Source organism: Gadus chalcogrammus, chromosome 20, assembly GCF_026213295.1.
Source record: "Gadus chalcogrammus isolate NIFS_2021 chromosome 20, NIFS_Gcha_1.0, whole genome shotgun sequence".
NCBI lineage: Eukaryota > Metazoa > Chordata > Actinopteri > Gadiformes > Gadidae > Gadus > Gadus chalcogrammus.
The window spans coordinates 13,596,780-13,609,168 of record NC_079431.1 but is presented as its reverse complement, the minus strand read 5'-3'; the positions used below and the strand labels follow the sequence as shown (position 1 = coordinate 13,609,168).

The following is a 12,389-nucleotide window of genomic DNA, read 5'->3' as shown; positions in this document are numbered from 1 at the left end:
TTTATAATAATAATAATAATACATTTAATTTAGAGGCGCCTTTCAAGACACCCAAGGTCACCTTACAGAGCATATAGTCATCATAAATCGTTTAAAAAACAAGACATTGTGGAAAAAATAAATAAGTAAATATAATAAATAAAATAAATAAAACAAAAACAAGACAAAACAAAACAAATAAACAATCGAAACAGTGATCAGTTAGACGTTGTGTGCGAGTTTGAACAGGTGAGTTTTGAGTTGTGACTTGAAGGTTGCAATGGTGTCTGACTGTTTTATGTGTGGGGGGAGGGAGTTCCAGAGCCTGGGTGCTGAACAGCTGAATGACCGGGCACCCATTGTAGTGAGTCGTGATGTGCGGATACATAGTAGTCCAGCAGAGGTTGAGCGGAGGGAGCGGGAGGGAGTGTATTCTTTGAGGAGGTTGCAGAGGTAACTGGGGGCTAGGTTGTGGAGAGATTTGTAGGTGAGGAGTAGGGTTTTGTATTGGATGCGGTAGTGTACTGGGAGCCAGTGAAGTTGGATGAGGACAGGGGTGATGTGGTCAGATGATTTGGTGTGGGTGATGATCCGGGCGGCTGAGTTCTGAATGATCTGCAGTCTGTTGATGAGTTTGTTGGGGAGTCCAGTGAGGAGGGCGTTGCAGTAGTCTATGCGTGATGTGACAAATGAGTGAACTAGGATTTCAGTGCTGGATTGGGTCAGTGATGGGCGGAGTCTGGCGATGTTGCGAAGGTGGAAGAATGTAGTCCGGGTGATGTTGTGAATATGGGTTGCGAATGAGTGTTGTCCAGGATGACGCCGAGGCTCTTGACTTTGGAGGAGAAGGGTACTGGGAATCCATCGATGATTACGAGTGGAGCTGGGGTGTGTTGTGATTCAGTGAGGGTGGATTTGGATCCGATGAGCAGGACCTCGGTCTTGTTTCCGTTGAGTTTCAGGAAGTTCCTGCTCAACCAGCTCCGGATCTCTTCCAGGCACGTGATGAGGGAGGTGGGGGGGATGGCAGCGGTGGGTTTGGTGGAGATGTAGACCTGTGTGTCGTCAGCGTAGCAGTGAAAATGGACCCCATGGTGACAGAGGATTGTGCCCAGCGGGAGGAGGTAAGTGGTGAACAGGAGTGGACACAAGACTGACCCCTGGGGGACACCCAGTGAGACACCTGAACACCCAGACTTGTGGTTGCTTAGTTGAACAAATTGTTGACGGCCGGTGAGGTAGGATGTAAACCAGGAGAGTGCAGCACCAGTGATCCCAATGCCAGCCAGGCGATCCAGGAGCAGAGGGTGGGAGATGGTGTTGAATGCTGCGCTGAGATCGAGGAGGATGAGAATGGTGAGTAATCCAGAGTCGGCTGCAAGGAGGAGGTCGTTGGTGATTTTGACTAGGGCTGTTTCAGTGCTGTGTTTTGGAGGGAAGCCAGATTGGAACGGTTCGTGGAGATTGTTTGTGTCAAGGTGGGACTGTAGTTGTGCGGCAACCACCCTTTCAAGTGTTTTGGAGATGAAAGGGAGATTGGAGATGGGCCGGTAATGGTTAAGGTCAGTTGGGTCAGCACCAGGTTTTTTCAGGATGGGAGTGATGGCAGCCAGCTTGAGAGTGGGGGGTACAGTACCAGTAGTGAGGGAGGAGTTAATTATGTTGGTGATCATGGGGGAGATGGTCGGTAGACATGCTTTGACAAGGGAGGTGGGAAGAGGATCGAGCTGACAGGTGGTGGTTTTGGCTTTGCGGATGAGTTCTGAAACGGTCTGTTCTGTTACTGGGGTGAAGTCAGAGAGGGAGCTGATGAGAGGTTGGCCAGAGGTGATCATCCAGGGTGGGTCATCAGAGGGGGTGCGAGATGAGGCCAGTTGTTGGTGAATGGTGTTGATTTTAGAGCTGAAGAAGTCCAGGAACGCAGTGCATTGGGTGGTGGAAATGTCTGGAGGGAGGGTTTTAGGAGGCTGAAGTAAGTGGCTGACTGTTGAGAAGAGGACTCTGCTGTTGCCTGTACCAGTGTTGATGAGGTTGGAGTAGTATGAGGTTTTGGCAGTGGTGAGGGCATTCTTGTAGTGATGGAGGTGGTCCGAATACATTTGGCGGGTCACAGTGAGTTGAGTCTTATTGTAGAGTCGCTCCAGTCGACGACCAGTGGCTTTGAGCTGGCGCAGATGAGGAGTGAACCAGGGAGCAGTGTGGGTGAATGAGACTGAGCGGGTTTTCAGGGGGGCCAGGGTGGTGAGGGAAGAGGAGAGGCAGTTATTGTAGTGAGTCACCAGGTCAGTCAGGGAGAGAGCTGGAAATTATGGATTTATATTATTTATTTAAAACAAGGCACATTTGTGTGTGGATCAGAAATGGTTTGTGAAACTTATTTTTGTTTATGTATTCATTTAAACACACCGATATCCATTTGTATGTGCATTGAAATGTATTTGTGAGAAGAGAGTAATAAATCACAAAATACATTTGTGAATCCTTCTCTGTGCGTTCATTATTAATTAGACTGTTCTGGCAACATATGAGGCCGCTTTGTGAACTACAGCTCTTCGCTTCTCTCAACTCGAATGATATACGTCAACACCCGCACTTGGAACTCCGGTACAGACATGGCGATCTCTCTGCTCCACCTCAACACTTTTTTCCAAGGAGAGGATAAAGCATCGAAAGAGGTGAAAACCATTATAAGTCCATCTCATAGGTCCCATGGGGTGTACCGGGAAGGGGTGTGACTTTGCCACTCTATAACATTGTTCCCGACAGCGACCGTACATCAGGCACAAGCTGATCAGGCCCCCAGGAGCAGTGCATACTTCCGCAATCCACAAGTGCTTAGCGGCCAATCATGTTGGTCATTTTAATTAATTTATCCATTGCACGGTCTTGCTGTGCATGCAATATACTGTCAAGTTGTGTTGCTTGTTTTCGAGTTGGTTTGCTAAAGAGGCTAATTTAGCTAACAATAAACAACGACTAGCCAATTTAATGATACAATCACAAAGTCGAACGGGAAAACGGGACCCGGAAGAGGCTGACTTACGAGCTACCTAGACCGGATATGAGGTCAAAAGTGCAACCCGGAAGGCTGTCGTCCTTGGATTCAGGAACTTAAGGTTAAGAAATTAACCAAGGTTTTCTGATATAATATGAGTGAGGTATCTCACTATGGGACACGCCCCTCGCGCTGTCCCCCAGAAGCAATTCTACACTACGCCAGTCGTGACTGGCCAACAGACATGACGTCTGCCTGCAGAGGAGGGGCTCCCTCCTACTACATAAGTCCCGACGTCACGTCATCTCTTCAGTCTTTAGGCAAAACACCTCTTCCTCGCTCCGGGCAAGGAGGGTGGTCTGGTGAGATACCTCACTCATGTATCAGAAAACCTTGGTTAATTTCTTAACCTTAAGTTTTCTTTCAATATTCACTCGGTATCTCACTATGGGATATAGTAACTCCCGTATTGCCAAAGAAGTAGCAGTGCAAACCCATCAAACAGGCATGTTCACCGATCCAACCCTCAAGACTGTGTGAGACAGATTAGGCGCAGTAACATCCAACCTGTAGAATCTAGCGAAAGTGTGAGGCGTCGCCCAGCTGGCAGCCGCACATATCTCTTCCACTGAGACCCCCTGAAACAGTGCCCAGGATGCGGACATGCCGCGAGTCGAATGTGCGCGCAGGCCGCTACTATAAGCCATGGTTATAGCCCCCACTTTATCCAGTGTGATAAACGCTGCTTCGAGAGAGGCTTCCCCAGGTGTGACGTAGCACATGATACAAACAGCTGCTCCGATTTCCTGAATCCAGCCGTCCTATCAACATAGACGCGTAAAGCCCGCACCGGGCAGAGCGCATTAAGCCGCTCCTGCTCCTGGGAGGAGAAAGGAGGAGAATGGAAAGCCAACAGCTCAATAGGGCGGTATGACAACGCAGAGTCGAATACCTTGGGAACAAACGCAGGATTCTGCTTTAATAGAACCTTTGAGTTCCCCCGCAAAAACTGCGTACACGTCGGGCTAACCAACAGCGCATGGATGTCACAATTGCGTTTGGCCGAGGCCAACGCGAGCAACAAAGCCGTCTTAAACAAGAGCGTCTTAAGCTCTACCTGTTGTAAGGGCTCAAACGGTGGGCGTGACAGTGCATCAAGCACCGTAGATAAATCCCACAGAGCAGCCAAGCTCCGCGACACCGGCCGAAGACGGCGTGCACCTTTCATAAACCGGCAAACGATAAGGGTGCTGACCTGCCGATTTGTCCCCAAAACCTATGTGACAAGCCGATATAGCGGCCAAGTACACTTTGACAGTGGAGAAAGCCCGGCCTTTATCCAGCAAGTCCTGTAGAAATGTCAGTTTCGCACCACGCACCACGCACAGTTCATCCCACAGGGCTGGGGTGGGTGACGATGACATGTCGACCTCCAGCTCAGCCTGGTAGGCCAGCAGCAGCGACGACACGTTGAGCGCCCTCACCGTCGTGGCCATCGCCTTGTAGCCCTTCGCGGTCATCGACGACTGGAAGGAGTCGGCTCTGGACGGGGCTCGCCGAAGTCATGGCGGACTTCTGCGTGGGGTAGAGGTGCGACGCCAGCAGTGGTTCAACTGGAGGCAGGTGGGAGAACCCCTTTTCCTCCATACCGGCCCAATCCAACCCCGATCCACCCTGGACAGGGATCTTGGCTGAGAGAGGCTTGCTCCAAGACCGGGTCACTTCATCCAGGCACTCGGGAAAGGCCGGAAGTAGCAGGCTGGTCGAGGTCTACGCCTTCGGGAGTCGCTTGCCCTCGTAGCGAGATGTGGCGGTCTCCACCGGGGGCTCCGGCCACTCGATGTCGAGTGGCCGGAGCCCCACTCGATGTCGGCCACTCGATGCCGCGCAGCCGCCCTCTTGCAGGCCCTGTGGAGGTCCATGCTGACGGCCGGGTTCAGGGAGGCAGTGCACGCACCGCCCACCACCATAGGCGACGCGATGCGGGGGGAAAAAGATTCATCATCCTTGTCCTCGTCAGAGCCGAGGCTAATAGATCCCCCCCCGACTCGGAGTAACCGCCCTCGGCTTCGTCAGGCCCTTCCAGCAGGCTAGCCTCGATAGCGTCGGGCTGAGTCAACTCCAGCGGCTGGGAAGCGTCGGTGAGGTCCACCTCCGATCCCCAGCTGGTGCCCAGTGGGGCGGCGAGCCCCCGGGAACCTCCCGCTAGCTCCGGTAGTGGTGGGTCGGTTACCCCCATTACCGGATCATCTGCGAAGAGCTTCGCCTGCTTATTCAGCCGGCGTTTGCGGGTTTTATTGGAAAACCGTGCGCAATGCTCGCAGGTGGCCGGGAATGCAAGGGCAGCCTTGGCATGTTCCAGCCCAAGGCAGCGAATGCAGGCGGTGTGGCTCTCCGCCCCCGACATCTTGTTCCCACGTACGCAGAACTTTGTCTGAGGTTTCCCCGAGCCCTCGGTTAGGGTAGGTTCAACCTCAGACTGCATGGTCTCTTTCCGCTTATGCCCAGCTGCTGTTTGGCGACAGGTCAGCTTGGACACGGGGATCGAAGCTAGTGTGGGTACTAGCAGCTAGTGTGGATACTAGCAGCTACTGTTTGGTGACAGTCTATCTCTTTTTAGCCTCACAGAGGTCAGAGGTAGCGATGTAGGCTAGCGTTCGTGGACCGAGGGGTTATCTCGCTCTGGGAACAGTATGCTAAGCCGTCTACAACTTCTGTCCGAGAGGTGCTTCTAGGAGCGAGAAGAGGTTAAAGACTGAAGAGATGACGTGACGACGGGACTCATGTATTAGGAGGGAGCCCCTCCTCCTCAGACGTCACGTCTGTTGGCCAGTCACGACTGGCGTAGTGTAAAATTGCTTCTGGGGGACAGCACGAGGGGCGTGTCCCATAGTGATACCGAGCGAATATTGAAAGAAAACACACATGATGGTGTGTTCCTGAATAAAGTAGTAATGTAATCAAGTGTGTAAGAGCATTCAAAATCAACATTAAAATGACCAACGTGGTACAAATACAAAGAAAATACATCTCTTCACGGGCGAAGACATTTTTTTGAGAGCGTCATCACTGCTCTTGTGCCGTGTTCCAATATCCATACTTCCACGAGTACACTCAAGCGAAGTACACTATCCGCTTCGCACTCACTAAGTGCACCACTTTTTGGATGTCAGTGTTGTTCCAAATCAAATACTCCGTGGTGCACTTACCGGATATGACGATCACGACAGCCATCGCTGCTCGTCACCCGCCAAAAACCTCACGCTTTGAAGGCTGAAAAAATACAGTTTAAAAATCTTTGGTTTATGAATCCTGCAATATGGGTCCGTTACCTCCTCCTGACGGTGACAGACAATGCTACGGTAGGTGTTATTTATATTTGTCTACCAATGCAGCCCATACAACAGCAGCATTTCAGATATCGTGGGGGATTACTTTTGTGATGAAGTTATTAAACTCGTAGTCACGATATTATATCGATGATCAAGTTTCGTCTACAAGTACTAGTTTTACTAATGCTCTCTAGTTTCTTAAAAGTTCTTACCATGTGGAGCCTTCATTCATGAATTTAATATGCAAACGTTTTACATACCCAGGTTACTGTGTGAAAATACATAAGAGATAACTTCAAAGAGGCTTTGATTGACATGCCTATTATAATTATCAGGCCCAGTATACAGTAAATACTGCTAACATATTAGCAGTATTTAATTTACACAACAGTTCCAATAAAAGACAACACATCAACTTAAAAATGACTGATTTTATTAAATACAAATAAAGAATTCAATAACAAACTTCAATAATAAACAAATAATAATTAATTAAGTCATGTCCACTTTCTCTTACAGCCTCGTCCCAACGCCAGGCGGTATTGTCAGCTCAATGATGCAGTGCCGATTCTCAAGGTTATTTTGATGGCCAGAGTGACATGCAAGTTGACTTCCGCTTGTCAAGGGGATCATTTAATGCCCTTATGGAAGCCATGGGGAGCAACGCAGACCACGGCTGGGATTCGGAGATCGCCTGCCTGGTCTTCCCGTTCTGGTTGGCCAGTGGTACATCCTACCGTGTCGTCTCCCGGGCCTTTGATATGCCCAGAACATCCGTCCACCGTGCTATCCACACCACCAGTGCAAAGACTGCCTCCCTGTTTGCTCAAACAGTCAACCATCCTACAGAGGAGGAGTTGGTGACTGTGGGAGGGTCGGCGGCCTTCAACAGGGTGGTTGGGAGCATTGACGGCTGCCACGTCAGAGTAAAGCCCCCTTCACAGGATGCCGACTGCTACCTGAACCGTAAACATTTTTATTCGGTTCAGCTTCAGGCTGTGGTTGACCACACAGCAAAATTCATAGATGTGTGTGTGGGGTACACCGGGTCATGACTCGAGGGTACTAAAGAACAGCCCCCGGTACCTAGAGAAGCAGTACCCTCCACCAGGGTACTGCCACATCGGGGATGGTGGGTACCCCTGCCTGTCCTACCCCATGACCCCCTACCGGCAGCCGGCTGACAAAGGCCCGAGTAGTGGTGGAGCGGGCCTTTGGGATCTTGAAGACCAGATGGAGGACCATATATATGAAGGCGCTGGAGGTGGACGTCCTGTTCGTCCCGGAGGTCATCCTCTGCTGCACCATACTCCACAATATTTGCCTGAGCCAGGGAGACGTGCTGGACTCTGAGGACCCTGAGGACGGCGAGGCTGGAGCAGCAGAGGAAGAGGATCCAGGACGGGAGGCAGCACCCCCAGGCACCGTCTCTGGAGCTGAGGAGAGAAATAGAACGGCAGCGCTGTGTTACGCTCCTGACCATGATTACATTTAATTAAATAATTTGGTCAATTTCAACACTTGTGTATGAACATTGATTTATTTATCAAAAACTATAAAACATTCAAAACAAAAACAACAAGAACATAACATAAATGATTTCAACACCTGAACAGTAAAACCATTTTTAAATAAGATAAGAACAAACAAAATAAATTAATTTAAGAACATAAACTAAATATTTAAAAAAAGTTCATTTGGGAGCCAGCCTCTCCAGAATTGCCAGGAAGCGGTCTTCCCTGGCTGAAGCTTCCTGGTCCCTCCTCTCATCCCTCGCCCTCATCTCCTCTCTCCACCTTTCCTCTCTCGCCACTGCCTCCTGGTGGCACCTCTCCTGCCTCTCACACAGCTCCCTGTACCTTCTCTCTTCTCTCTGCTCTCTCTCGGCCGCCTGCCTGGCCTGTTCGGCCTCTCTCCTCTTCTCTCTCTCCCTCTCTTCGGCCTGCAAAGCCCTCCAGTCCTGCTCATCCTGGCTCTTCAGCTCTTGCAGCACTTCCACAACGTACATCCGCCGCCTTTTGGGGGTGGATGCTGTGGAGGTTCCGGTGGTTGTGGGCGTCGGACTGCCCAAGGCAGTCTCCTCTGCTGCCTCAACCTTCATATCCCTTTCTGGTGTACTTATAGAGGGGGCTGTGAACACCACCGCGCCCTGGGCACACGTGGCAATAAGGACAGGTGGCGTCACAGACGGCCTGTCCCCAATTGCCTCGTGCATGAGATCAAACCATTTCCAGGACGCAGCAGTGGTCTCACCCCCCTCTGTGCTTACACTAGTCGGGGTGTTCTTAAGATCCTATGTTGTAAGAACAACAACAAAACACACAGCTTGAAAAGCACATAGATCTGAAACCCTATGTTGTACAAATATCTTCAATGATATATACATTTATTTTTTTCTATTTTTCCGTTCAACTGCTATATAGAAATGACTTCTCAGAGAATCTGTATAGCTGACAAGGATGTAAGGCATGAAGTGAAAATAGACAAACTGACCAACCTTGTATTTCTGTTTAAGGTTTTCCCATTTTCTTTTTAGGAATGGGGCGGTCACCTTCCCCAGCAGTCGTCTCTCTTCTAGGAACACTCTGGTTAACATGTAATAGGGGCACATTTCACAATAGTTTTCGTACAACACATCAGTCTACAGATTGAGCAGACAACAAGCGATTTACATTTGATAAATATATTGCTAGATAGGTATAGATGAACTCGACACGTTTGCCCTTACTTGTATCCAGCCGCGTTTGTGGCTCTCCCTCCGCTGAAGGTCTTATTGTGGGCAACACGCCACCGCACGAAAGCGACCGTGTCCTCATCAGTCCCTATATTGAAGCACGAGATCGACAGCAATAAGAAAATGGTTTGTGACCTAAGGAACTCCAAACTTAAGGTTCACGTTTCCATACCGCAGGGTAGCTAGTTGCTGACGTGATCACAAAAACACATCTGGCGCGTTGACACGTCTTCAAGATCACTAACGTTACTACTGTTCAAGTGCAATAACGTATTGACTTTCATTTTAAGTCCCACATGCAATTACTATCAAAACATTTAAAAACAACAAGATAACTACCGACAAGATAAATACCTAGGCAAATCACAACTTTTTCGCTATAGATCGAGCTTGCTCCTAACGGATAACAAGCTGAAGCTTGCTAAACCGGACGATAACAACTGTAACCACAAGCACAGTGTTAATGCATTTGAAAAAAACTATTCAGAGGCGATTCCAAAATGTAAATATGAATATGTAACACGACAAAACGTACATTTGTATGGTTCGGGAGCTGCAGGAGTTGCAGGCGCTGTCATCTCGGTAGCCATACTTCTTTTTTCTCCGAGCTGAGCGGCGAGTAGGGTCTGTCTAATGGACAACAGATTCAAAAATGGCGCCTATTCATTCCTGTATGTAAACTGCTCAGTGGCGCAGGGCAACATCAAGGAGATATGCTTCCGCATCATTGGTCTATGGCTACGCCCTACTTCATGACGTACCGGATGCAGAAATATTCTTGTTTTTTAGCATTGTTAGCATTGTAGCATCATAAGCGAGAGGTCTGAGCGAAAGCAGTCGCCTTGTTTACCGACCATGGAAGTAATCCCCCGATGATTCTCTATATGTTTAACGATTATTATTTTAGATTAGTTTGCCACTTTTTGACTTCATAAGAAAAGCACCTTGTATATACCTTTTTGAATGTTAAAACAGAAATAATTACCACTCGTTTAATATATTTCGGTTTCTGAAACGAGAATAAAATGCCCAATATATACACAGACCCATCAGCTGGTGTACCCAGGGAACTCACAAGGGAAAGGAGTCTGAAATGACCCCACATGGTATCATGGACCCATTATGTGTGGGTGCAATAAATAAGACGGATATGATGGTGGCGGTGCCAGCCCCATGTCAGGTTTCAAAAACAAGTAATACTGAAACTGAATCTCAAACTTGATCCGGATATGCATTTAACATGAAATATTGTACAGGGAGAGGGCTGTGGCCGTAATCGATGGAGGAGGCAGTCACTTAAAGTGGAAAGGAAGCAATCAAATAAACAGATGTCTATAGCACTAGTTAAATATTTAAATATACCATAAATACAAATAAAGTCGGAAATATGAACCATTATTCAGAATAAAGCACAAACAAGTTGCATAAATTATAATGTTTTCAGCCTGTGCGCCGCCATCTCTGTTTTCAGAATACGATGACGTCACGGGAATGGTTGATAACATTCTATGTTGTTTACATAGCGGCTAATAACCTCACTAGCCGCGTTTACATGGCACATCTGATCCGCATAGATTTCTATGAGGCATAGATCTGTTCCTAAAATGTGTTCCGAATGTACTGTATACATGGCAGTAACAAAAGTGTCCGTTATGTCTCTCACGCACACCTGACACAACTCTGGACCGGCGGCGACATAATGGATGTCTTATCACTATCGGGGATTTTAAATTTGATTTTAATGAAAGCACAGCAGGAGAGAGCTTTTTTTCTGCCTGCTGCTTCAATTAAGAAGGAGGAGGACAGCGCAGCAACGTATTATTATATATTAACCCTAAGCTCCGCCGCAAACATGAGGAATCTGTATGCGAGTCCGCAGCCAAGACTGGTGGGAGAGAGTGGTCTTACGGGAATTTAGTGACCAGGAATCCTCGAAGGTCCAATTGCGAACTACTGCAGCTGCCATCTCTCTAAGTTAAGAAGTATTTTAACGTTCAGCCTGCAAAAGTACAAGTAGTAGCCTACTCATTTACAGTTATCTCGGACGCACGCAGACACTACGATACGCAAACACGTCATTAATAAACACCCATGTCCCGTCGCTTAGCAACCGGACACGCTTACCGGACTACTTTTACGGAGTGATAACAAAGACGTGAATTGGGCAATAGAATATTTACAGAACACGGCTAAAGGCTGTGTGCGCCTCGCCATTGCGATACATCCACTGTAAACAGAGCGCTTGGTACCGTGGCTGCAAGATGCTCAGGGCCGCACCCCCACCCTCCTCCTTGACCCGCCTCGCTCCTCCTCATTTGCATTATAGCTACAGACACCAAAACAGCGCATTTGGGGGAAGCTCAATGTGCGACTGGCTCGGAGTGGCTGAAACTCTGCCCCACGGCTGAATTTCGGGAACGTCTTTGAATACTATGTTAGTTGCCCACTAATACCTATATTAAAGAATACATAAAATAGCATGTCATGGGACCTTTAACTAGATGCCCTACGGCGGCGTCTAGTACGTCACCATAGGCCGCCATCTTACCACAGTAAAGCTTTCTGGTGGAATCTGTTGTAGCGGACGTAAATCTGTGATCTGCACAAACGCTAATACTCTTATCTCGCTGAAAACTTATATTGACCATATATTGATTTAACATAAATAACATGAATACCTTGTGCATGTGTGTATTTATTGCACCTATCTGTTCTGTTTCATTTCATATGAAACACATGGTTATATATAATTACGTAAATACATCTCTGTACAGGGTGGGGATTTCAACATGCAGCCTTTCTAGATGTATATTTGTTAAGGGAAATCTTGTACCTATTTTAGAACATTATTCTACTTTTCTTAGAACCTAACAATTATTCATAAGTATGTACTGTCATACCTACATCTCTGACGTTTATAACAAACCAAACCGTTTGAAAATCGGTTGAAAATTGATCAAGTTATGGTTATTTAAAAAGTACATGAATCACTACCAACACAATGTTATTGGTGAGCAGCCTACTGTGGCTGCTCACAGTAGTAGTGGCCAGCACCGCGGACGAGGCATCTAGTTAATATATATATCTATGATCGCCACACACTACATACTCAAATTTTGGCTAGTAAGTACGGATAGTATGGGTATTGGAACACGGCATTGGTCTACTCTCAGAATTCCGAGAGATGAAGAAAAAAAGTGTGCGTTCCTCCGAGAAATGTCGCAAGAAAGCTGGGAGATTTCATACTTCCGACTCGGAAGATAGATAGATAGATATATACTTTATTAATTCCGGGGGAAATTCAAGTATCCAGTAGCAGCCGAAAACACACATAAAAACAGTGCAGATG

General features: G+C 47.8%; 1 protein-coding gene across 3 annotated transcripts; it reads right to left on the bottom strand.

The window, feature by feature from the left end:
- Positions 1-7,748: 7,748 nt before the first annotated feature.
- LOC130373197 (uncharacterized) lies at positions 7,749-9,758 on the bottom strand. Of its 3 annotated transcripts, none has more exons than XM_056579516.1 (4): positions 9,576-9,758; positions 9,035-9,128; positions 8,804-8,891; positions 7,749-8,599 (listed from the first exon to the last, which is right to left on the bottom strand). In XM_056579516.1, exons 1-4 carry the CDS (start codon positions 9,628-9,630, stop codon positions 8,000-8,002), a joined length of 837 nt encoding a protein of 278 aa, XP_056435491.1. In that variant the 5' UTR covers positions 9,631-9,758; the 3' UTR covers positions 7,749-7,999. The 3 variants fall into 3 exon arrangements, with proteins under 3 accessions (XP_056435491.1, XP_056435492.1, XP_056435493.1); XM_056579517.1 differs by having other exon boundaries at positions 8,804-8,880; positions 9,576-9,739; XM_056579518.1 differs by having other exon boundaries at positions 7,749-8,455; positions 9,576-9,735.
- Between the last annotated feature and the right edge of the window lie 2,631 nt (positions 9,759-12,389).